This window comes from Halichondria panicea, chromosome 3, assembly GCF_963675165.1.
Source record: "Halichondria panicea chromosome 3, odHalPani1.1, whole genome shotgun sequence".
Lineage (NCBI taxonomy): Eukaryota > Metazoa > Porifera > Demospongiae > Suberitida > Halichondriidae > Halichondria > Halichondria panicea.
The window spans coordinates 1,793,239-1,819,762 of NC_087379.1; the positions used below are offsets into that span (position 1 = coordinate 1,793,239).

Here is a 26,524-nt window from a genome sequence, read left to right on the forward strand (position 1 = left end):
GCTACTCCAAGCTATCTTGCCTAGCTTCTTTCATGAAATAGACTCTATGAACACTACTTTAATGTATGGTCTTTCCCATTCTTGTTTGCTTTAGAGAAACTCACTAAAGTTTAGTCTAAACTGTAAAGGCCGTTCTGCTTTCACTTTAATCCCTCTATTCTAACACTGATCGATTATTAGCCTTCTGTCATTCATAGCAAGGGAGAATAGTCTTTACTGTATCGTAACGTATACTTACTTTTAATAGGAATGCCACGCAGAAGGTCGGATCCTTTTATCCCTACAGAACTTAACGCGGCCACGCAGAAGAAGACATCAGCATTGGAAAATTTGCGAACTTTGCGATGGTCGATCAATTCGCAACAATAAAATCCTATATTACTAGTAAATACACACTATCCTTGCCAGAACGCAATCGTTAGATTGCAAAGGGTCAAATTTTCTGCTGATTTGGCTCATTCGCAAAGATTTTTCACCCGCAAAATATTCTAGTAATACGGTACCGGCCATTTTAAGCGTTCACCAATAGCCAGGAACAAACAGCTCCATCCCCTCACACACCCGCCCACTCACTGAGGCGTTTCCCTGTGTCTCTCCGTCAGGAATGATGACTCCAAACTCTGTCTTAAGCATAGTGCTGGCCGGGATCACCCCCATAGGACCAGACATACCCACCTCTCCCTCAGGGTCCTTGGACAAGGCTACCTGCCGGCCGGGAGTACAGATCAGAGCAATTAATATTGTAGTAATAATTATTATGGCAATGAAACATATGCAAAATTAAACGCCAATCAACAATTTTTAAGTTTGGTGTAGAAAGTAGTTGCTGATTGACAAAGCCATTTTCACGTACTATTTACCTTTTCGTTGATTTCAAAATTCTTTAGCTCCATCGTTAAGTTCTGTAGGGATAAAAGAATCCGACCTTAACTTGAGAGTACCAGAGATAACGTTTGTAACTTATGATACGATCGATCCTCATTCACCACACACTCACACACCCACACAGTCTCACACCTCACACACCTCACACACATGTCTTCTCTTTGTGAGCTCCTGCAGTGCCTTGCTCTCCGGCCCCAATGACAGGCTGTGTTGCTGGGAGACCATCCCCATACTAGCAGGCAGGTAACCTCTGACCTCTCCCTCCACAGAGCAACAGATCAACTCCTCTTTGCCATCCAATCGGTAGTCAGCCTGAGAGGGGGGCGGGGTGTGGGTAAAGCCATACACTATAGCAATACAATGAGTGTGCTTGGAAAGGCCTACTGCATAGAGCCAACTTTAGAATGCAGAGTGTACACATAATATATGATATTACAGGTATACATGCATGCTGGTACTTCAAAGGCCGGGCTACCAAATGTACCTATCTACTGAATTGTGAACCAAGTAATGAGCACTCATAGTGAGCTAATCAAAACAGGCCCATTTCAGACAAATTCCTTATAATTAAAATTTTTTTTCCTCAAATGGAAATGAAAGCAATCACATAATTATCATTACATACATGTATAGCCACATTGCACCAATACACCTACACCTACATATAAACACATAACCCTCCCTACACACAGGGAGGTCTAGAACTCACTGTATACTGTACAATACGATACACTAATTCCCCCACCTGTACAATGCCAGCCACAGTGGAGGAGAAGGTGTCCTTATAAATGACGTTACTAGCCTAAATGCTACGAACGTCCACCTTCCCACTGGACCATCCTGTTATCACATCAGGCACTCCGTCCTCGTTCATGTCAAACCCTGCCATACATATCGGCTGGTGCTTCGACTGTGTGTGGGTGTGTGGGGTGAAACAGTACTTATAGTTATGAATATCCATTACTTCCAGGGGCGTAGCCAGGATTTTGGAGAAAGGGGTGCTATCACAGATGAAAGAGGGCGCGCAGCGCCAAAATTTGGTTGACCGGAAGCCACACCTCTTATTAATGATGTCACAATTGACTTATCTGCCAAATTGGGCGTGGCTGAACGTTTATTTGCATAGAGAAGCTGGCCACGATCACAAAAGAGTTATAGATTTAAGCCAGAATACCTCACAGTGTAGAGACTGAATAGTTTTCCTTGCTATACTAGCTGCCTAACTGCAGCAAGATCTGGAATAGAAGGCCGGTGCTCAGCTGGATAATCAGATACATTTCTCTGTGATTTTTATACTTGACTCAGGCTGGTTGGGGGTGCTCGAGCACCCCTAGCACCCCCCTGGCCACGCCCCTGACTTCATCGTCCATACATTTCAGTTTTCAAAAAGAAGACGAATATTCATTCTACAGGCTTTGAGGGACAGATAGCTAGACACACCCCCACTCACTTTGATCCTCCAGAATCTCTCTTGTCCGCTGTACACTCCCACTATTCCATTGGCGAGGGCGTAACTGAACTTGTCTCCCTGCAGGGGACACAGCGCCACCACTGCCTCTGCCTCATTAATCTCTGTGCGGGTAAACATAGATACGTCAAGTGAAGTTGTGACAGACAACATGCATGTACGTTCAGCTATACTATCCCTAAAGTGGACCAAATAGGCAATCTCTCAAAGATGACCGTTGATAACATATTAAAAGGTTTCGGAAATTGGATCCACGTAATTCAAGTTATGGCAGCTGAAAGTGCCATAACTATGAGCACTCTGGTTATGTGGTCACAGTTTGTGTACAAAACAACACCTCTGTATAATTGCCTAAACTTTGCTCTCCAAATGTACAGCAGGAGGCTCCACTACACACAACACGTGTCCATACACACACAGAGCTATACAGACACTAGCTTACCTACATACAGTTCATCGCCCTGGAACACTCTGATGTCATAGTCCTCAGAGCTGACCAGCAGCTCACTCCTCCCATCAGAGTTAAAGTCCACCAGGGCCAGCGAGCACACATTGTCCCCGGTTACCTACATGTAGGCAGGTTGTCAAGGCATGAGCAATAGCTATAACATTCGGTAGTAACTACTTAATACATAATAAAATTGAAGAGGAACCATTTCATAGTGGTACTGAGTAGATACTCACTGTCCAGAACGAGTCTTGTCCCTCGTGGTCCAGTCCTGTGATTGCACAATTACCCCCCACAAAGGCCAGGGGCTTACTCATGTCCGCCAGCTGCCCTATCAGTATGGTATTAGCTCCGTCAGGCAGCTGCATGGAGAGAATAAAGTTGTTTGGACCTGTGTTAGTAAATCAAATCTTTATGTTTTAATACAGACATAGTTTTGGGGTGGCCACTATAGACAGTTTTTACTGTGCATACTATCAGGAGATACCTCGTACAATCACGACATTGTACATACATGTAAATCTGCATTTTGTGCTAACAATCTAGAAAGGCAATACAAATAAGTAACCGTTTAGTTATTCATACCCCAGAGTAGACCACACACACATACCCCCCTTACCTCCTTATAGAACAGCTCAGAGTTTTGCTCCACATCATATGCTAGTACGTTGGTTTGGGTACCCACCACCAACACGTTCTGGTCCAGTTCCGGATCCAGTTTCCCCGCTGCCAATGATGTCACATGTTGTCCAATGCTCAGCAGAGTGATGTCAGAGTCTGAGAACGAGACTGAGAGACGTGCAGTGGGTGTGGTCGAGAGGGAGGGGCTGGATATACGCCAGTGTGGAAAACCTGCACGGAAGAAAAATATTTATTAGTGATAGTTTATAATCTAGCATCTGTTGTATAATTATTGTAAACATGCACAAGGGAACGTATGATCCAATGTGTGAATGTTGAGCGGGTGCACTGTAATTAGAATTAACACTACCTTCCACCATTTGTAGCTGCAGTTAGCGATGGATGCTTGCCATCGTAATGTCCGACCGTCATCAGTCTAGGGAAGATCTTTTGGTTCAGTTTGAGCGTGAAAATGGGCACCAGCATATTTAGATGGGCCTGATCTTCTCTAGCTAGCTATATAGCTGGTTCTAGTAAAGGGGCGTAGCTGCTCCCCTTTAGCCTTTTTCTTCTATTGGCGGCAGATCAGTGTATTCCCAAAGTCACCCTGAAACCGAAAAAGAGAATGTCTTGGCTCTCGGATGAAACACTTCTACAAATAAAGAAAAAGAGAAGAGCCTATACTGTATAAGCTGGCCAAACACTTGCATCACTTTAGTAAGCATAGGGCTATCTCTGATAAAGTCTGCAACATGACCAGAACTGAAGAGACCACCTTGATCATTTGCAGGTCATAACATATCCAACCTAAGCACTGCGATGGATGAAAAACATCAGAGGACACAGTTATCAGATTCCTGAAATCCATCATGGAGGTGCTATACCCCTCACCAATCCCTTTCAGAAGGCGGAGACATTTTGTAGATTCTTTGTGTCAAAATTGGTAAAAGAGGATACAAGTTCCCTGAAGAATATCAAGCAAGACCTGGACAAAACAACCAGTGAAATGAAGACATCAGACATTGTCATACTTGAAGATGAGGTTTACAAGCTGTTGAGCAAGATAGATACATGCACATCGAAGGCTAGTGGACCTGATGAACTTCCTGGCAGGCTTCTGAAGGAAGGAGCTCAGTGGATTGCTAGCCCCCTGTCCAAACTATTCTCACTATCTCTAGCACACGGAAAGCTACCGCAAGATTGGACATCAATATAAGAAGAGGTTCAAGAAAGTTAAGACACCCCTGGTCTATCCTCCACTAGCTAGCCAAGCCTGTCGGGACAACTGTGAACAAAATAGTGAAGATCATGATGAGTTGCAAGATGGCAGTGATCCATGTGATCTTGATGGTGTGGGCTCAGATGATGACCAACCAAGTCAAGATGGTGATTTACCATCTGCTCACTATCAAAGACGTGAAAAGGCAGCATCGGCATGGGATAATCTCTTACCATCTTTGATCTCATCAACTGTAGCAATGAGTTGTATACCCTCGGCAACTGTATGTGATAGGTGTAAAGTCGCGATGGCATCTGTGCGATGTGGTCCAACTACATTCTTATGTGATAGTTGTACGGTTAATCACCACAGTGATGAAGATTTCCTTGGGAATGCATTTCATACACCAGAGAAATGGATCAACGTACGTTATATCACGTGTTTTTATCTGTATTGTATTTGCTTCTCTTTAGAATCGATTCCAGCGGTTTAAGTACCCATCTACATTGATTCTCAAAACCATCCACGAATGTCCTACTCAGTATAAGAAATATGTTGTCTGTGTTGATGCAACAGGTAACTTGCAAAACTTGTATGTGAGTATGTGTTGTATCTTATGGTTTATAGGAATTCAACACCAATTGTGTGTTGTGTTTTGTCATTGCGAGGCTGAACCTTTAACGTTGTTAAGGTTGAATCTGTGGGCTGCAACACCAACCAGACCAACACTAGCTTTCTCGACTGATCTGTTGCTAAAGATGAAAATTATGATTCTAGATTGTCAGGTGGCTGTAATGGACTTTGCTCAAGCTTTGGAAACCCAGTTAAATTTGTTAGGACCAGATTACCCACAGGTTTGACGTATGGCAGTGTTTTAAATTTCATATCCAATACTTTCGTTTTCAATACAGTTTCGAAAAGTATATCCAGCCATAATTGACTCATTTGAGGAGTTTAGGTACTTGCACTGTTAATACGTGGTATCTCAGATCAAAATTCCTATTCAACAGATACTACCACTTCAAGTTATAAACACTTGATGGTATATCTACTGAGCCAGATGATTTCTCTCACAGGTAGGTATTTCAATACTAACGTCGCATAATTTTTGTGTTCGATTCCATTTAGGATGGGGAAAGAGGTGGCATAGTTCATATCTCCTATGATGCAATGTTTGGTCTTTGCCGAAAAAAATCTGCTGGTGTAAGTATCAGGAATGCCCATCACCAAGGAAGGTACTTTGTTGACCAAAAAGAAGTTGATAATTTCATGAACTCTTACTCGAGCACAAAAAGAGCTTCTAAAAAGGTATATATATGTTACGTACGGAGTTGATCAGTTGCTATTCATGTCTTATTGTAGGGCTGTAATGATTTCCTTGCTGGGAGTATTGTAAGATCTCGACAGAGATACGCAGCACTTGATGAGACAGCAGTTGCTGGACTTGCATGTAGACATGAATTCCCTCTGAAATTTCTGAATTTCAAGTTTGGAGAAAGGTGAGTTTTTTGCAGTGTACTATAGCCCAGCTAGGATTCTAATTAAAAGTGTTCTGAACGTGTATGACAGGTTTAAGTTGCACAATTATTAGCAAAACCTTGGCAAGTTAGTCACGGGGATGAGCCGTACAATTCATTACTGTTACAGAGATGGCTACGCTGTGTACCTACTGGATAAGCTTTTGGAACTCTATTCCTGTGGTGACATTTCCATTTTGTTCCTTTATCACATTGGGTGTCTGTTGAAGCATCATCTTGTTACAAACATAATTAAAATAGCCTCACCATTAATTTGTCATTGATGTTTTACATAACAGCTAGCTAGGGAAAGAAGAACCCCCTTATAGACCGATTTAAATTTGCAGTTCCTGTATTCCATTCTTATGGGCATGTAACACAGTGCCAGGTGATAAGTTGTGTATATACTCACTGAATTAACTTTGTCCTTACCATCAGCTGGAATTCAGCCCTCGTTTTCAAGAAGGTTTTGGACTGACTGATGGTGAGGTTCTTGAGCGTTTATGGAGCTATATGAGACGATTTTCTAAAATGACAAAAGAGATGAGACCATCGATCCCACAGGATAGATGTTCTGAATGATGCTCTTGGTCATTTTTTGCGTACCAGTCTTCAATGAACCTAGGTAACTTTCGTTTATCTATAAACTTACACTGTACATGTATATAATTATATATAGGTGATATACTGGTTGAAAGAATGAAAAAAGCTGTTAACTTAGCGCAGGGTACCTCAAGCGATCTGGAAGCACTCAGGACTGATTCTAGTGGCGGTATTAATTTTTGGCAATAACAAATTATTCATGATAATTATATCCCTAAAATTAATGTTGATTTGTTTCACAGACCCTGTATTCACTTCGAATGACATTAAGCGTTGGTACGCTGAAGACAAATCTAAAGGGTGCACAACTAGTGAAAGTAAAAGATAATTATTATGTGTGGCTAAAATAATATTCTGTTATAATAGACATGCAAGTACACGTAGAAAACGTATGGCAAGAATCTTAGGTTGAGCATCTCCAGTCCTTCTGGCAATTCAGTAAGATCCTAAAAAGAACACAATGTGCCGAAGTTTTTTCCCATAACTGTAGGTGTGATTTGCAATCTTGTACTGATGTGACTGCACTGTCACTATTGTCACGAAAGTTGATCAGGTGACTAAAGTACATGCAAGTTCATATTAATAATAATGTTTTCACAGATTGAACCATCAACTACAACACATTGAAAATGAAAATCGTGTTTTAGAGAGATAGAAAGCTGGTGATAAAGTGTACAACGAATTCCTTCAAAGCCGAAGCGTGAAACAATGTTTAGTTCTCTTTGGTGATATCCAGTCCATTGCTCGGCAACGATGGTATATGCTGCTAGTTAAAACCAAATTCTCTGGTACGTTCAGTTGATCTTTGTGACTAAAATTATTTATGTTGGCTCTACAGCTGGACATAGCATGACCCATAAAATATCAGCAAATAATTATCACTAACATCACAAAACAACTAAAGAAGACGATTACTGTGTACAATAAAACAGCCTTTTCCTGTGATTTAGAACAGGAATCATTGCCATGCGAAATCACTTGGGAGATGGTAAATAACATTCATTCACACCTTTGGGTTTCTTCAAGTTCAAGTGATATTGATATCCCTGCTAATGTTAGACGTGATGCCATGAACAAGTATTTTCTTCAGCAGCGAGCCAGAGAGGAAATAGATTTAATAAAACTTGAAATGAAACGTTTCATTTCTATGCATTATCAGATTGATAGACTCACTACTTCTCTACCATTGACACCATCATATGAGCAAACTGTTGAAGAAATGGGGAAAAGTGGAATGATCAATTCCCACATTCGTGAGCTTTGTGTTAAAGTACTCACACTCCGAAAAACTTTCGCACTGTATTACGTAGACGTTAACGAACTACCTAATGAAGGCCACACTTGTGATCTCCATTCACCGGATTTCTTTGATAAAGAACAACCAACTGATATTGATTATTGGCACAGTGTTGCTGAAGAGCACTTCGAACGAACTGAGAGGTTACGAAAGCTTGAGGCTGAGGAACAGGAGTCATGCGATGAATCAGTAGATAGTGATGACATGAATGTGTGATTTTGAATTTCTGTGTACATTTGTTGATATCATTGATAATAATTTATGTTATGTGACAACCTTCCACCTGAAGACAATTAGCCACATGCATGTGTTACACAATACAATTTAATTTTATTATAGCAATTATTGGCCAGTTTTATATATTGTAAAGTCATATGCATCATTATAGCTATATACGATCCAGTTATATAGCCTACTCAGGTAATTGGTTAAGGCCGTTTCAAAAATACAGGCCATAAATGAGGGTGCATTGCAGTCTATTCATTGTCATTGTGTACCTTTTTATTCGGGATTCACATTAGATACGTAAAATGGATCAGGATGATAACACCATTGCCATGGTTACGGCCTTGTTGTGTACATTAACTTGCTATTTACTTAAACCAAAGGACGCTTACGGACGATTTACAATCGTTTAGACTAACCTGAGCTAGATATAATAGGTCAGCAATTATAATTATGCTTGTTCATTAATTTTATATCATTTAAATAATTATGACCAATCAACAATATAATTATAAGCAAAAGAATACGTGTCTACATTTTTACCATGGATCGAGTACAGACGGTGACTATTAGCTATATATATATATATATATCTGGAGCATATCAGTCTTGAGTTTCTACGGCACCGGGTTGTTGGTAGTTATGTTCCCTTAGCGCTGTGTGCACACTCCGTACTGCAAGGCGGAAGAAAAATGCCCATGGGTGCATGTTCAAAAACACATCTATACTAGCTTATAATCATAATTTTCTACGGTCCCGCATTTAGGGGTTTCACTTAGTTATGACTAGGGGTGGGTGGGTACATGCAATTTTGAGTATCGACAGTAACAGTCACATAATAATTCTTTGTGAGCATACGAAAAAAAGCATAATATATACCCACCCCTATTAATGAACCTCAAACTTATCGTGCATTTCAAACTTTGATTTATTTGATATGATCGTTTGAAGCTGCCTTACTCCATACAGTGAGGGTCTTTTGAACTCTATATTCGTTGGTAGGCCCTTCAGGTTCACTACAATGTCTTCACTGTCATATGGAACATCTCCGATATGGCCCGTAGAGATAGCTACACCAGAAGTAAATCTTGCATGTTTGTGGGGAGTATAATTATAATATTATTATACGTACATTACGTGTGTTTAGATATCGTAACAGAAAATACATCAATCAATGATGAATATATAGTACTGCCAGACCACCAGACACGACTGTGTTTTGGGGGGACTGAGCACAATATCATGTAGCAGGCAGGGTGTCATACAGGATTTTGAAGTATAGAGGGGAAATAGGGCATGCTTTGAAAAGTCACCTAAATATAGTTATTTCACTACCCTGAAGGCTATGGACACTCAGTCATACAACTAGTACCTGAATGCAAATTTAGGGGGGAAATTGTCGCCAGAGGAGGGATATCTCCCTTTCCCTCTCCCCTGTATGACACCATGGCAGGTTATTGGCGTATATAGAGCAAATATGAAAGCAGTGCTAGGCCTAAATAAAGTTGCTGTTGAAAAAACAAATGACTGATACTGCATGACCAGGAGCACGAGCACATACATTTAAGTGTTCCTGCATGGTATGACTTACTACTTTTTGCTTTCATTTGTACCCGTCAAAGTCAGGAAATGTAGTTCTCTAAAATTATGCTCATGAGTACCTATTATTATGCTAACAAAATCTCCCAAGGCCTAACAAGCACCCCCCGCTACCTATATACGCACCATCACCGTGGCCTATATATAACTCATCTCAAATTAATGTAAGCACACAGAATTAAGCTCACCATATTTCTGCTGGAAAATATTCTTCACTTGTTCAACCAACTTTTTAGAAGTAGCTCTTTGAGTGGACTCAGGAAGTTCTTCCTCGGCAGATTCTGGAGACACAATTTTATGGAATTGAATGGAGAACTATTATACAAAAATTGAGTCATATGAAAGTTCATTATAAGGACAACCTGAATAAACCAGACACCATGACTCAGCAAAATGTACAATGTGTATAAACAGCTAGTGCTTACTTTCATAAAAGTAAGATGTAAACGAGACTTTCACTACTGGATGCTCTTTCAGATACTGTACGCCTCTTTCACTTCCTCCAGTAAACACATCCCCTTCATGAAAATGTAGCATTAGGTTTTTGTGTAATCAGTAAAATAAATTAAATTAAATAAAAATGCAGGCACAATCACTAAGTGATGCGGCGGGAGTTGAGACAGTAACGCTACATTTTCATAAAGGGGAGGTGTTTACTGGAGGAAGTGAAAGAGGCGTACAGTATCTGAAAGAGCATCCAGTAGTGAAAGTCTCGTTTACATCTTACTTTTATGAAAGTAAGCACTAGCTGTTTATACACATTGTACATTTTGCTGTTATCGGTCATTTATCTAGGTGACTACTACAAGTGCATGCATGACCGTGCAACTTATTAATTTAAAGGCAACATGTGTATATAATGTGTACTGATACAAATGTACATTGAATGAGAGCAAGAGTCCATTGCATTGATCAGAGACATGTCGACGTATTGTAATTATAAGTCCATAATTTAACAAGCTAACGAAACACTCCTCACTTGATTGCATATACATGTAGTACATGTTCAGTTAGGTTACTATGCAGTTGGTGTACAATCCTAGCCTATTTATGTAGAGATTAATTCTCACCCCAGAATTCATCTGTCTCATCACTTTCTGAATCTTTGGCCACGTCACTTCTTTGCTTTTTGAATATTCTCCGATTCGTTCTTTACAGTTTGCTTTTTCCTCCTCTGACATAGATCGCCATTTCTCTGCGGCTGCTGAGTATTTCTCCTTGGTTGTAGGCAGGGTGAGTGTTAAAAAATATAATTATGTACAGCCTAAAGGGTATACATACACATTTCACAAGTGCAAACAACAACATAACGTTTGTGAATTATTTTAAGCTTATTCTTATTGTGGTTATCTATAAATTATTATTGCAGCCCATGAAACAGATGATGTATAACTATAGTAGTCACTTTAGAACATTATTGGGGGGGGGGGGTATATTAATTATTGCTATCTATATACACTTCAGTAGAAAAACATCGTAGCAAACAAAATGCCACACAGCACAGTACAGTTTTGACGATTTAACGTTTAATATAGCACCCAGATTAAGTATTTGTAATACTGACTTTCAGACTTGAGGAATTCTGCAACATGCACATTATATGCATTGGGGATTGATAAGAATCTGCCTTTCTTTAGTGGTCCTGGACCACCAGGAATGTCACTGCTTGCAATCCCTACTCTTGGGCTATCGCCTTTATAATTGCGCTGAGATCTCTTGTAGTTGCTAATCCAATTCTACACATATAAATATGTACATAAATATAATATTGCCACTGACATCATGTACACAACATAATGAATCGCGGCCTTCATTATAGACCACTCGTCTTAAATTAACGTGTGAAGTGGTGGAGGTGAAAAACATCAGCATAGGGATAGTAATGATCAGAGTAGTCATTGGAACAGGTTTTACTGTAGCTAGCTAGCTGTACCTGTACTGTATAAACGATGATATTAAAGTGCTATAATTATGAGCTCACATGGTACTTTAATTGGTGGCACTGTAATTACCCCGTGTGTGCGCAGCAGGGGTAGAGTGATTGGTGTGTGTGTGGACACAAAATGAGCTGTTTGAGCAAACTAGACACTTTCATAGACTGCTCTGCTAGTGAGACAGTAGTTGGAAAATAATAGGCAATTTGAAACTTGTAGACGATTTTTGAAGGCGACTGTTTTCTGATTGTATCGTTCAGCTTTATAGATTCACAAAGTTATATCCATTTGCTGCTGTGCGATGAAGCTCAACTGAGCTCAACGCATGGGGTGAATTCTCCATGAATGCATAGAGCATTCACCCCATGACATTAATTATGCCATTTAGATCTATTTATGGTATTAAACCTACCAGAACAACGTCTATATAAAGGGAGATTGGTTGCCTTCTGTGCCTGAAGATGAAATAATGCACAGGTTTTGCCCTTACTTTGCATGCCCTCCTCATAAAATCTTATTAAGGTCTTTTTTTGATCCTCACTTAGTGGGTATCTATCAGCCATAGTGGTAAATTAATATCAGCCAAAGCATATTGTAGAGCTGCATAGAGTATTGTTCACCAGTACATGCGATACCTTTACCATCAATATTGCTGATCCCAGCCCTATACATAGCGGTGACCTGACACATGATCTTACCTCTTCTATAAAGCCATGATCTTATGCGAAGCGGGTGTTGTTACCCGAGGCGCGTGGGCGGCCACGGGTATAGTAGTCTGTTGGTTTGTTTGTTTGTTACCCGAGGCGCGTGGGCGGCCACGGGTATAGTAGTCTGTCTGTTTGTTTGTCTGTTTTTTTGTTTGTTTGTAACGAGTATATCTACTCACCTGGATGCCATAGCACTGCGTTTGCAGCATAGGTAGTTACCCGAGGCGCGCGTGGGCGGCCACGGGTATAGTAGTCTGTTGGTTTGTTTGTTACCCGAGGCCGTGCCGCGGCCAGCGGGTATAGTAGTCTGTTGGTTTGTTACCCGAGGCGCGCGTGGGCGGCCACGGGTATAGTAGTATGTTGGTCTGTTTGTTACCCGAGGCGCGCGTGGGCGGCCACGGGTATAGTAGTATGTTGGTCTGTTTGTTACCCGAGGCGCGCGTGGGCGGCCACGGGTATAGTAGTCCGTTGGTCTGTTTGTTTGTTTGTAATGTGTGAGTCTACTCACCTGCATGCCATGGCACTGCGTTTACAGCATGGATAGCCTTCATACAACAAGTTATTAATTTTAATAGTGGCAGAATTTCATGTTAAACCTTCGTTGTCAAATAAAAACGAGCAAAAGCTAAGAAGCTTGTGACTGGGTCTGCTTACCTGGATGCTCTAGCACTGCGTTTACAGCATGGGTAGCCTCCACACAACAAGTCAGTACTTCTAATAGTGGCAGCTTTCGGTGTTAAAGCTTCGTTGTCTAATAAAAGTGAGCAAAATGTAGCTTGAACAGAACTTGCACATGCGTTACTTATAACTGAAGTGATCCTGTACCAGGTCCAGAAACAATGGAACAGGGTCACTAAAGTAGAAAGCTGTATATACCAGGAACAATATTGGAACAGGGTCACTAAACCAGAAAGCTTGCTTTAGCTGACTGGGATCCATGCAGGACCTGGAGCCATACTTCTCTGAGACTCCATGCTTCTTTGCTGTGATCCTAATCCACAGTGCATATATTTATAGTACTACTACCTGTTCTCAAATGTTTCAGCATGCATCCAGTCTGGTTTAGTTTTATTGCTCCTGAGTTGCTGTGCAAGTCATGCATGATGATGATAACAACATCACTATATGCACTGCATTATATCAGTCTTCTGGTTTCTTTATAATCATGTCACCAGCCGAGGGTTTGCACTTTAGTGCTCTAGTTTGTTTGTTTGTTTGTTTGTCACAGGTATATCTACTCACCTGGATGCCACAGCGCTGCGTTTACAGCATAGATAGCCTTCACACAACAATATCTTGATTTAAATAGTGGCAGATTTTGATGTTAAAGCTTCATTGTCGAGCAAAAGCTAAGAAGCTTGAACTTGCACGTTGGCAGCTAGCTACTAGCTACACATGGCCTTGATTACGTAGTTGCAGCTGAAGTGATCCTTACCAAATATAATTATAGTAGAAAGCTAAAATTGTGACTGGTTGTTGGCTGACTCTGGATCCTATACTCCAGCCTGGCAGGAGCCATACCTCTTTAAGTCTAAGCTCCAGGCTTCTTTGCTGTCATCCCTGTCCACAGTGCATGTCTAATGTGACATGTACCACTCAATGTTTCAGCATGCCTCCAAGTCTGGTTTAAGTTTTATTGCTCTTGAGTTGCTGTGCTAGTCATACATGCTACATGCACTGCATTATCACTCTTCTGGTTTCTTTATTATCATGTCACCAGCCGAGGGTTTGCACTTTAGTGCTCTAGTTACCCGAGGCGCGCGTGGGCGGCCACGGGTATAGTAGTATGTTGGTCTGTTTGTTTGTTTGTTTGTTTGTTTGTCACAGGTATATCTACTCACCTGGATGCCACATCACTGCGTTTACAGCATGGATAGCCTTCACACAACAATATCTTGATTTAAATAGTGGCAGATTTTGCTGTTAAAGCTTCTTTGTCGAGCAAAAGCTAAGAAGCTTGAATAAGCTTGTGACTAGGTCTGCTTACCTGGATGCTCTAGCACTGCGTTTACAGCATGAGTAGCCTCCACACAACAAGTTAGTACTTTTGATAGTGACAGCTTTCGGTGTTAAAGCTCCTTTGTCTAATAAAAGCTAGCAAAATGTAGCTTGAACAGAACTTGCACATGCGTTACTTATAACTGAAGTGATCCTGTACCAAGAAAACGATGGAACAGGGTCACTAAAGTAGAAAGCTGTATATACCAGAAACAATGGAACAGGGTCACTAAAGTAAAAGCTTGAATTATAGCTCCTGCTGCTGACTGGGATCCTACTCCATGCAGAACCTGGAGCCATACTTCTCTGAGACTACAGGCTTCTTTACTGTGATCCTAATCCACAGTGCATATTATCTATAGTACCACTACCTGTTCTCAAATGTTTCAGCATGCCTCCAGTCGAGTCTGGTTTAGTCCTGAGTTGCTGTGCAAGTCATGGCATGATGATGATAACAACATCACTATATATGCACTGCATTATATCAGTCTTCTGGTTTCTTTATAATCATGTCACCAGCCGAGGGTTTGCACTTTAGTGCTCTAGTAACTGAAGTGATCCTGTACCAAGAACAATGGAACAGGGTCACTAAAGTAGAAAGCTATATATACCAGGAACAATGGAACAGGGTCACTAAAGTAGAAGCTTGAATTATAGCTCCTGTGCTGCTGACTGGGATCCTACTCCATGCAGAACCTGGAGCCATACTTTTCTGAGACTCCAGGCTTCTTTACTGTGATCCTAATCCACAGTGCATAATTATATCTATAGTACCACTACCTGTTCTCAAATGTTTCAGCATGCCTCCAGTCTGGTTTAGTCCTGAGTTGCTGTGCAAGTCATGCCAGTGCATGATGATGATAACAACATCACTATAATATATGCACTGCATTATATCAGTCTTCTGGTTTCTTTATAATCATGTCACCAGCCGAGGGTTTGCACTTCAGTGCTCTAGTTACCCGAGGCGCGTGGGCGGCCACGGGTATAGTAGTCTGTTGGTTTGTTACCCGAGGCGCGCGTGGGCGGCCACGGGTATAGTAGTATGTTGGTCTGTTTGTTTGTTTGTTTGTTTGTTTGTCACAGGTATATCTACTCACCTGGATGCCACATCACTGCGTTTACAGCATGGATAGCCTTCACACAACAATATCTTGATTTAAATAGTGGCAGATTTTGCTGTTAAAGCTTCTTTGTCGAGCAAAAGCTAAGAAGCTTAAATAAGCTTGTGACTAGGTCTGCTTACCTGGATGCTCTAGCACTGCGTTTACAGCATGAGTAGCCTCCACACAACAAGTTAGTACTTTTGATAGTGACAGCTTTCGGTGTTAAAGCTCCTTTGTCTAATAAAAGCTAGCAAAATGTAGCTTGAACAGAACTTGCACATGCGTTACTTATAACTGAAGTGATCCTGTACCAAGAAAACGATGGAACAGGGTCACTAAAGTAGAAAGCTGTATATACCAGAAACAATGGAACAGAAGAGTCACTAAAGTAAAAGCTTGAATTATAGCTCCTGCTGCTGACTGGGATCCTACTCCATGCAGAACCTGGAGCCATACTTCTCTGAGACTCCAGGCTTCTTTACTGTGATCCTAATCCACAGTGCATATTATCTAAAGTACCACTACCTGTTCTCAAATGTTTCAGCATGCCTCCAGTCGAGTCTGGTTTAGTCCTGAGTTGCTGTGCAAGTCATGGCATGATGATGATAACAACATCACTATATATGCACTGCATTATATCAGTCTTCTGGTTTCTTTATAATCATGTCACCAGCCGAGGGTTTGCACTTTAGTGCTCTAGTTTGTTTGTTTGTCTGTTTGTTTGTCACAGGTATATCTACTCACCTGGATGCCACAGCACTGCGTTTACAGCATGGATAGCCTTCACAGAACAATATCTTGATTTAAATAGTGGCAGATTTTGATGTTAAAGCTTCTTTTGTCGAGCAAAAGCTAAGAAGCTTGAATAAGCTTGTGACTAGGTCTGCTTACCTGGATGTTCTAGAACTGCGTTTACAGCATGAGTAGCCTTCACACAACAAGTTAGTACTTTTGATAGTGGCAGCTTTCGGTGTTAAAGCTCCTTTGTCTAATAAAAGCGAGCAAAATGTAGCTTGAACAGACTTGCACATGCGTTACTTATAACTGAAGTGATCCTGTACCAAGAACGATGGAACAGGGTCACTAAAGTAGAAAGCTGTATATACCAGGAACAATGGTCACTAAAGTAGAAGCTTGAATTATAGCTCCTGCTGCTGACTGGGATCCTACTCCATGCAGAACCTGGAGCCATACTTCTCTGAGACTCCAGGCTTCTTTACTGTGATCCTAATCCACAGTGCATATATCTATACTGTAGTGGTACTATTATAGTACCACTACCTGTTCTCAAATGTTTCAGCATGCCTCCAGTCTGGTTTAGTTTTATTGCTCCTGAGTTGCTGTGCAAGTCATACATGATAACAACATCACTATATGCATTGCATTATATTTCTGGTTTCTTTTTAATCATGACACCAGCCGAGGGTTTGCACTTTAGTGCTCTAGTTACCCGAGGCGCGTGGGCGGCCACGGGTATAGTAGTCTGTTGGTTTGTTTTTTGTTTGTTTGTTTGTTTGTTTGTTTGTCACAGGTATATCTACTCACCTGGATGCCACAGCGCTGCGTTTACAGCATAGATAGCCTTCACACAACAATATCTTGATTTAAATAGTGGCAGATTTTGATGTTAAAACTTCATTGTCGAGCAAAAGCTAAGAAGCTTGAACTTGCACACTTGCACGTTGGCAGCTAGCTAGCTACACGTGGCCTTGATTACGTAGTTGCAGCTGAAGTGATCCTTACCAAATATAATTTTAGTAGAAAGCTAAAATTGTGACTGGTTGTTGGCTGACTCTGGATCTTATACTCCAGCCTGGCAGGAGCCATACCTCTTTAAGTCTAAGCTCCAGGCTTCTTTGCTGTCATCCCTGTCCACAGTGCATGTCTAATGTGACATGTACCACTCAATGTTTCAGCATGCCTCCAAGTCTGGTTTAGTTTTATTGCTCTTGAGTTGCTGTGCTAGTCATACATGCTACATGCACTGCATTATCACTCTTCTGGTTTCTTTATTATCATGTCACCAGCCGAGGGTTTGCACTTTAGTGCTCTAGTTTGTTTGTTTGTTTGTCTGTTTGTCACGAGTATATCTACTCACCTGGATGCCATAGCGCTGCGTTTGCAGCATAGGTAGCCTTCACATAACAATATCTTGGTTTAAATAGTGGCAGATTTTGATGTTAAAGCTTCTTTGTCGAGCAAAAGCTAAGAAGCTTAAATAACCTTGTGACTAGGTCTGCTTACCTGGATGTTCTAGCACTGCGTTTACAGCATGAGTAGCCTCCACACAACAAGTTAGTACTTTTGATAGTGGCAGCTTTCGGTGTTAAAGCTTCTTTGTCTAATAAAAGCGAGCAAAATGTAGCTTGAACAGAACTTGCACATGCGTTACTTATAACTGAAGTGATCCTGTACCAGGTCCAGAAACAATGGAACAGGGTCACTAAAGTAGAAAGCTGTATATACCAGGAACAATGGAACAGGGTCACTAAAGTAGAAAGCTTACTTTAGCTGACTGGGATCCATGCATGACCTGGAGCCATACTTCTCTGAGACTCCAGGCTTCTTTGCTGTGATCCTAATCCACAGTGCATATTATCTATAGTAATACTTGTTCTCAAATGTTTCAGCATGCCTCCAGTCTGGTTTAGTTTTATTGCTCCTGAGTTGCTGTGCAAGTCATGCATGATGATGATAACAACATCACTATATGCACTGCATTATATCAGTCTTTTGGTTTCATGTCACTAGCCGAGGGTTTGCACTTTAGTGCTCTAGTTGCAAAGGTAATAATTATACTAGTACAAAAATAGACAATACTGACTATAATCTATAAGGATCTGCTGTTATTATGTTACTATAGCTATTATAGGCTTAGTACAAATATCGTTTTCAGTTTAAATTTGTCAGTCGTATCACTTTCGTGCTTTCTTGGCACCTGCAATTAGGATACGATAGTTATTGTGCATATGCATGTCACTACTCTACATTTGCTTACTTTGTTGTCCACCATTTCCTTGATCCCCTAGTGCACCTAATGTGGTCATAATTATTGTAATCAGTATAATTATTATTATTGTAATCTGTATGATAATTAGTTATGACCAAACATTGTTGTAAAAAAGCATTTGTCAACAGTATACGTGACATTCATATAAGCCTTAGTGCATGTATAGTGGTACATGTAACTGTATTGGTATGCATGACTCTTGCGCCTCTCCTCTATATATACTAAGCTAAGTGAATGCCTGCATGTAATCACCATTCATTTGTTGAGCTGATCTTTTCCTATCGTTATCACCCTCAATTTTTAAAATGGCTTTCTCGACTTTTAAGTACAAGGTGTCTAGACCCACAGTATCTGATCTGAGAGCACTTAGGAAAGTGTCAAGGTAGCAGGGACTATCTTCAAACCACTTCAGCAGCATATCACGGAAACAATGTCTCACAACGTTCGACTGATTTTTTTCCAGAATGGCTTCCAAATTGACTTCAGACAAACCCAGATAATTACCGATGTTATGCCACATGTTCCACCCATTATATGCAACTACGTCACATAGAGTGTTGTTGTGAGAGGGGGAGAGTTCGACTGTGAATGTATGGATATAGCAATAGATAAACAATAGTTAAAATGGCTTGTATAATTATACTTATAAAGTTAGTATGATTTGAGTGTATCGATCGGTTTGGCATGCTGTGTATCACATGCATGCAGAGAGTAACGTGACTTCCTGTATCTATAGATCACAAGCTTGGAATTTGCACACTGAAAAGAAGATTACATCACCCACGCTTGGATTGGTCAGTGTGCAAATATATATCCGCATACATTTGATGTATACAGTATGCCTACGTTTGATACAGTGCTTTTATGCACCTTTGCAACAAGCTGGTATCACATAGTAAACCACAAATAGTACACATACAAACCACAGGCTGCTATACAGGCAAGGAGGAAGTTGTGATGTTGTCTTATTGATGAGCTGTTACATGTAGCTGCTTAAAGGATGTGTTCAATAAAATCTAAGGCTTACAGTAAGGACATAAGGTGGAGGATGATACACCACATACTAGGTGTGTCATTATGTGTTATCTTATACAAAACAATAGCTGAAAATCTCAATATGAACCCCTCTACTGTATGCAGGACTGTGAGGCTTTTTTAGGAAACTAGTACGGTTGAAACATTCAAGGGTATCACAAAAGTACTACTATAAAAGGAACTAAGTGCCAGAGATAAAATTGTTCTTCTTGAAGCTGTTTTAGAAACACCTAACGATCTAAGACTTACAGTAAGGACATAAGGTCACACATCTGGTGTATCATCCTCCACCTTATGTCCTTACTGCATGCATGTAAGCCTTAGATCATATCCTTTAAGCAGCTCATCAACAAGACAACATCACTATTTCTCAAATCCCTCCTTGATAAGGCGTGTATAGCCTGTGGTTTGTATGTTTACTATTTTGTGGTTTACAATGCGATACCAGCTTGTTGCAAAGGTGCATAAAAGCACTGTACTCTCATCTCTATCATAATTATACTCTTGATTATACCAATGTGAATAGTTATTAAATAGCCGATATAATCCCTGGGAAGTGTGGACAGATGGTGCATAAATTAGCTGTTAATAAGTATACAGGCTCTAGGGTGCAATCTCACAATCACTTCTATACAAGATTTGGTAATCTATACCAATTGGTAATTCAAATGCCATATACAAAACCCCAGAAACAGTGAGACAGTGTATCTATACCAGTTACTATACACATTTTATATATACTTTGATCCTAAAAAATAGGCAATGGTTGTCACTACTGTAAACACATAGAGTACTGGGAGGAATTCCCGGACGGAAGAGTAGGCAGACCGTAGCAAAAAAGCATGAATCTCTATGTGGAGAGTTTTATCTATATTATATAGTTGCCAGTGGCCTCTGCTGTGACATCTTTCTGCCTTTAGAAGTCACTCTAAGCGTTCGTATCAGCACACAACCAAAATCCGGAAGTTCACTAAAAGAAGGCGTTTTACATTAATTGGAAATAGTCGTCACTGTCGTCACTGTCCGCTTATATTGTCTTGTGAACTGCTACTTTTCAGGCTGCGCTCATTTCCAAAGAAAAACACTAACTTTCGCTGTTTTTGCTGCACAGTCGTTGCACAAGTGATGTTTGATACTTATTAAAAAAAAAGATCTCTATGTCATGCATTTAAAGTACAAAAGTTGGCGTAAGTGTCTGCTAATACCCTCCAGTGCTCTAATGGGAAAAGGGGCTGGGTTTTACACATGAACTCCTTTTATGAATCTCTATATATGCATGCTATGACTGTGAACGTTGAGAGAGCATCACTTCCAATTCTCCCTGACCAGCTAGGCTACCATCCAGCTGAGAACCTTTAAAATCCTACAATCAACGGTACCAGAAGTGGGCGTGGCCACACATTTTAATGCGCACACTTTTATTAACCTGCACAACATTGGTGGCTACGGCCCTGCACATGCATGCTAGGGGCATATCTATAGAAAAACAAGTATAGGTAAAGAAAAATTACGCAAGCGTGATTTTTGGGGCTACGTCCACTTTTGGGGCTATGTCCACTTTTGCGTCATTTCAAGTGTTGTTTGCAAGTAAAACCGTACTTTTACGGTGCTAGTCCGCACTGCAGCAGTGCTAGTTAAGCTTTTAGCACAGCTTTAAAAAAGACACGACTGCATGCATTTGATAGGTTTAACAGCTATATATTCAGCTAGTACCAAGTCTATATATATTAGGAGTGCATATAATTATAGCTTCAGTTCATTGAGTGAGACACACAGAGTACAGATAACTGATTAAATTCTCATATATTATTTGCTAGTGCATGAGTGTCATGGTAAAATATTTCTGTGCACTATGAATCCACTCACTTCGCCCATAGGAATTAAGGGGAACCCCCAGAAACAGTGAGACAGTGTGTCTATACCAGTTATACCCACATACACAATCACATATTCTGTATAATTATTATACTTTGATCCTAGCAAGTTTAAAACCATACAACAACACCCCACATTCTGCAATTAGGAATATAATAGGCTCAGTTCTTAAGGATTATTTTACCGAGCCTATATAATTATTTTAGCATTCATAATATTATAGCTAGTGAGTGTTGATAGTGAAACATACATAATTATAATTATACAGCATAATTTATTTCTATGCACTATAATTATATGAATCCACTCACTTCGCACCCCATGGGAAGGTGCAGCTGGCTGCAGGGGTGGCTGATCTGGGCCTGAGCCTGATCCTGATCCAAGCGAGTCTATACCCATGTGCGTGAAAGATAAAGAGTAGTATAATTTTACACACTGCTTTGCATGTGCATGATCGGAGAAGGTGACACTCTTACACTAAAAAAACCACTCAATGGGTAAAGCTATAATGCATGGTTTTATGAATGGCTTAAGATGCTAAATCATAACAGTTACTATACATGCAGATACAACTTAGTGGCTAAATAGCTCTAAAATGCAATCGTAAAGTCACAGAATTATAATGATGCATGTGACTAAGCTAGATTTAGAAAGACACAAAAAATAATATATATAAGATATTCTGAATCTAAACACACGATCTAGACCAGTAGATCTAGCTAGGTATAATTATAGCTAGCTATAGCTTGTATAAACAGCTTGCAAACTTCCAGTTCCAAGTCTATATGTCCAGCCTAGCTTGCTGAGTTTTATTAGATCTCTATATATACGTGGACAGTCCAACATCTCTAGCTCTGCATGCATTGCCCATGCTCATTTTCACCCTTCTACCACCTTTCTATACCCTCACGCGACTTTCCGATATACAAGCTCTCCTTATTCCTAACTCGACCTCTATTTCTTTTTTTATTCCTACAATATTTAAACGATTGTGATGAAGAACAGAAAAAGGAGAGCCTGCATATGTGTAAAGGCTATACATGGTGGCCGCTATACCAATTAGGTGACATATTTTCTTGTCTGCGATTTCACTGTTTAGCTCATTTTTCTGGTATTAAATTCGCTCAAGTTGTGATTACTCATAACGTTTCTCACAAGGAGATCATTACATTTTCCAATTATCTGCGTGTGTACATTTAATTTTACTCTGATTGGCAGAAAATTATAGCAGAGCTTAATACCCTCGAAATAATACTATACAGATTCTTATACTCACCATTTGCAGTTGGTGTTGTAGTGAAAGTCCGATGTTCTACAAATAAAAAAAACATTATTGAGACTTAATTGCAAAAATCGTTTTACCATAATAAGTGTCTGCAATGAATGAGTGATCAATACTGGAAATCTCCACAGCCAATCCCTTGTTTTTCCTTTCAAAAAAGCCAATCAGAGCTTTTCTTTCCTCGTCAGTGATGCCACGATGCTGCTCCACTTTCTCCTTGGTATCGTATTCAGTCTTAAGCCAGTCAGAATCAAACCTAAACATTAATTATACAGGGTGCATGATGGTTTAGTTATTATAGTCGTAATTATATATTGCCTCACCAGTAATGCATTACACTGTCAGCGTCATAATCAGATCCTGTTCCTAGATCTTCATTTGTTTTAACATCCCTTTTATATTGGGTGCCAAAATACTTTGTCATTTCCTCTTCTTTTAAAAATTTTCCAATGTTGTTCCAGAAAAAAGCTTGCTGATGCTCATGATTCAGACCTAAAGCATGGCCAAACTCGTGCATCACTAGGTACTCCTTGTACCTGTCATCACCAGTCAGATCCAGCCATATTGTAGCATTCTCCTCCTTCTCTCCTTTTGGAACCGTTTCAGCATCTGTACCAACTTTAGTACAGGATTGACCAGGCTCTGCACATGCATGTACAGAGAACATAATAAATGCAAATTTCAGCTAACTTAATCACCCATGCAACTAATTAAATAAAAATGTTGCTGTAAATTACTTTGAAACCACACACGAATGTCGGAATCCATTGCGGTTAAAACTGGTACAAAAGCGGGTACTTTTTCTTTCCTCTCCAGAGGAATAAAAGGAGGCAGCTTGGTGTTCCAGAGGTTGGCTAGGGTGAGAATGTCACTAGTGTCAATCATATGCCCACGTTTACCACCAGAAACAGGGTACTTGGAACCACTGTATGTCCAGGACCAAGAGGTTTCTATGGGGTTCAGGAAGCAAACCTTGAGGACAGTTTTATTCCACAGCTTGTTATGTGGGCAGATCCCCCCGGCTGTTCCTGCTCTCTGATCTTGAGGCACCACCTCTTGGTGGTCTTGCTCAAAGCAGGTTTGACATACATTCTGAAATAATTATGAGTAGTCATGAAGGGTAAATTTAACATAAGGGAATTAGCTTTACCACTGTAGGTTTATTACAATCTGGTAGGGCCTCTTCAGCTTCAGGGGGAACTGGAGTCGGCACAAAAACTGGTTTCCTCTGCATTAAATTGTAATCAAGATAGTATACGGTAACTATAATAATATAGAATCTAAATGTTGAAACCATGCAGGGGCTCCTATAGGGGGAGCATGATTGGCCAGGGGAAAAACACCGAAAAGCATAGAAACAAGAAACAGATGAGAGCATAACTCCAATCATGGCCAAGACTGTATAATTATAGAGAAGCTTCTCGAGACCCTTACTTACTTATATTATGCACACTTATAGTCAGTCCCTTTGAGGTGAATTGCGATATTAGTACACTTTATGTGAAAAGTGCTAAAAAGCTACAGAAATATAATATATAGTGCCAATCCTAGGCTTTTAACAATAAAGGGAGGTTTGGAATTTTTTCTTTTAGCTATACGCAATTTAGCTAGTGTATTTTAAATGCCATGCATAATTATACCTGCACAGCAGTTATCAAAGTTTGCATGCAGTATCGAGATAGACTACATGCATGCACGATAACTGTATGTGTCCAAGCATTAATTGGCACTTTTACGAAACTCTGGTATACGTCTAACCAGCATTTGTAAGCATTCATTCACGCTCACCGTAGTTAGCACTGCATTTATTCTGCATCCATTTTGTACCTCCTCAAATTTTTCCACATCTTTGTAGTCATCGAACTTTTCAGTCCATATCTGCAGATGAGAGATGCTGCCTTTCTCGAGCTGAAATGTGTCTTCAATACGAACTATAAGGGTATCAATACTATCAGATCTAGTAACATCAACCTCTTTTTTGTTACGATTAATAAGCACTAGAGCAGTAGCAGCCATAACTCAATCTAGCTTAGCTATAATATTATAGGCAAGCTTAGCTTATAGCAAGCTATTTTAGCCAAGAATGTAATAGAAGGTGGGAGTTTTCCCTGGGACTATTTTCAGGTATATCTGGTATGTATATATGAATATGTGTGTTTACAGTAATAGATATGAAGATCTAAAAGTCTGATGCAATCTTCAATCTGTGGGAGGTAGAGCATAACACAAAGAGTGGGACTGTCCCGGGGGAATACCCATGCATGCATGGCATTAAATATCAATAACCTTACTGAGCAGTTTCACACGTTTAAAGTTACGCAGCTAATTCAACACTCTATTTGACTTAATTCTGCTAATTCTGCAACTTCCACTCACTAAAAAACTTCCCGCCCTGTCAAACGGGCATACTAAATTGAGTTGAGCCTTAGATGCATGCGTGGACTCAGTGAAATTCTGGCCCATCCATGTTTCGCCTACGCCCACGCAGTACTGTTGTGGCGACCTGAAGCATGGAAACATTGGCCTCAGGGGTATTGCACAGAGCCATGTCAGCGAGTACTATGCTCTTTAGTACCTATTATAATTTTATTCGCTACCATACAGCAGACTCGAGGGTGAGGCACTGCATGGGGCTGAACTTTTTCTTTTTGCTTTAAACTGTTAAAATATCCGCAGACAAATATACAACTGCATGTAACACTTTTGTTCATTTAACATGTCAATTTACAGTATATACTGCTCAAGTATAATTTGAAATTAATACGTATTGTTCTGTGTGAAGACATTATCACAAGATTTGATTGTTTATACAACCAACATTTTGTAGATGAAGAGTCTCCGTCACTGGAAAGGTCAGCTTCGGTCCAGAGAGTAATGTTACCCTCAGTTAGTGATCACAATCAAGTCCGTGCTCAAAGAGGTAACTTGACAAAGTATAATTATATATACTGTTGAATCGAATGTGCATAGCTGCTCATGTATATACTGTAAAAATGTTAATGTATGGAAACTTACAGTCAGATCAAATCGATGTCTCCATAATAATATACAGATATGTGATATGTGTGGTCACTGGCCAGGACTGATGACACATAATTATTATTATGGAAACACAACACAACTATTACACTCCTTCGTTTTTGCTATTATTATTATGTATAAGTAACTATTATAGATAGGTTTCCACAAGTTAGCATTCCGTGTTGATCGAGTGTACGGTAGGATGACGATTGAAGCCAACATCCCCCTCTATACCTTTTGTATATACCCTCTCAAAAAACACACCAATCACTCTACAATGCACGAACGTATCACATGCGAATGTTGCTTATTATGATTTAAATCATATACATGTACGTATATAAATTGTTCCATGCATGTTAGATATGAAGATCTCAATAGTTTTGTTAAGTGTGTGTTTCTAATGAGCTGCTATATTCATTTGATTATATGCCAAACAAACATGATGGGAGGTACATATACATGCAGATAGAGCATAAACATAGTCACAAGACGTCCTCAGAAGAGCGGGACTGTCCCGGGGGAGTACCCTTAATTCGTCATTTGTACTTATGTTTCATGACACTTTGTGAATATCATTAAGGGTGCCCGCACATAGTAACAAATTGACATAATTTAACCACAAAAATGCAACGTTTAGATCCTGAGACTTGCACACGCAGTATTTAATTTCA

General features: G+C 40.1%; 1 protein-coding gene, 2 long non-coding RNA genes and 1 pseudogene across 5 annotated transcripts; 1 reads left to right on the plus strand and 3 right to left on the minus strand.

The window, feature by feature from the left end:
* Positions 1-519: 519 nt before the first annotated feature.
* Positions 520-3,908, minus strand: LOC135333096 (Bardet-Biedl syndrome 2 protein homolog; annotated as a pseudogene).
* Positions 3,909-3,979: 71 nt separating this feature from the next.
* LOC135334358 (uncharacterized) lies at positions 3,980-8,303 on the plus strand. 2 transcript variants are annotated; one of them, XR_010394244.1, is made up of 13 exons: positions 3,983-5,065; positions 5,115-5,217; positions 5,269-5,495; positions 5,553-5,599; positions 5,652-5,949; positions 6,004-6,140; positions 6,597-6,783; positions 6,838-6,930; positions 7,004-7,078; positions 7,128-7,199; positions 7,252-7,314; positions 7,362-7,549; positions 7,600-8,303. It is a non-coding gene; the product is annotated as an uncharacterized LOC135334358 (long non-coding RNA). The 2 variants fall into 2 exon arrangements; XR_010394245.1 differs by lacking the exon at positions 5,269-5,495 and having other exon boundaries at positions 3,980-5,065.
* Positions 8,304-8,812: 509 nt separating this feature from the next.
* Positions 8,813-12,209, minus strand: LOC135334368 (uncharacterized). Of its 2 annotated transcripts, none has more exons than XR_010394259.1 (3): positions 10,953-12,209; positions 10,071-10,163; positions 8,813-9,353 (listed from the first exon to the last, which is right to left on the minus strand). It is a non-coding gene; the product is annotated as an uncharacterized LOC135334368 (long non-coding RNA). The 2 variants fall into 2 exon arrangements; XR_010394258.1 differs by lacking the exon at positions 10,953-12,209 and adding an exon at positions 10,308-10,393.
* Positions 12,210-18,379: 6,170 nt separating this feature from the next.
* Positions 18,380-25,065, minus strand: LOC135334313 (uncharacterized). The gene is made up of 10 exons (XM_064529452.1): positions 24,618-25,065; positions 23,980-24,057; positions 23,567-23,921; positions 23,153-23,471; positions 22,910-23,085; positions 22,824-22,859; positions 21,859-21,936; positions 18,890-19,219; positions 18,626-18,661; positions 18,380-18,565 (listed from the first exon to the last, which is right to left on the minus strand). Exons 1-10 carry the CDS (start codon positions 24,843-24,845, stop codon positions 18,543-18,545), a joined length of 1,659 nt encoding a protein of 552 aa, XP_064385522.1. The 5' UTR covers positions 24,846-25,065; the 3' UTR covers positions 18,380-18,542.
* Positions 25,066-26,524: the final 1,459 nt, after the last annotated feature.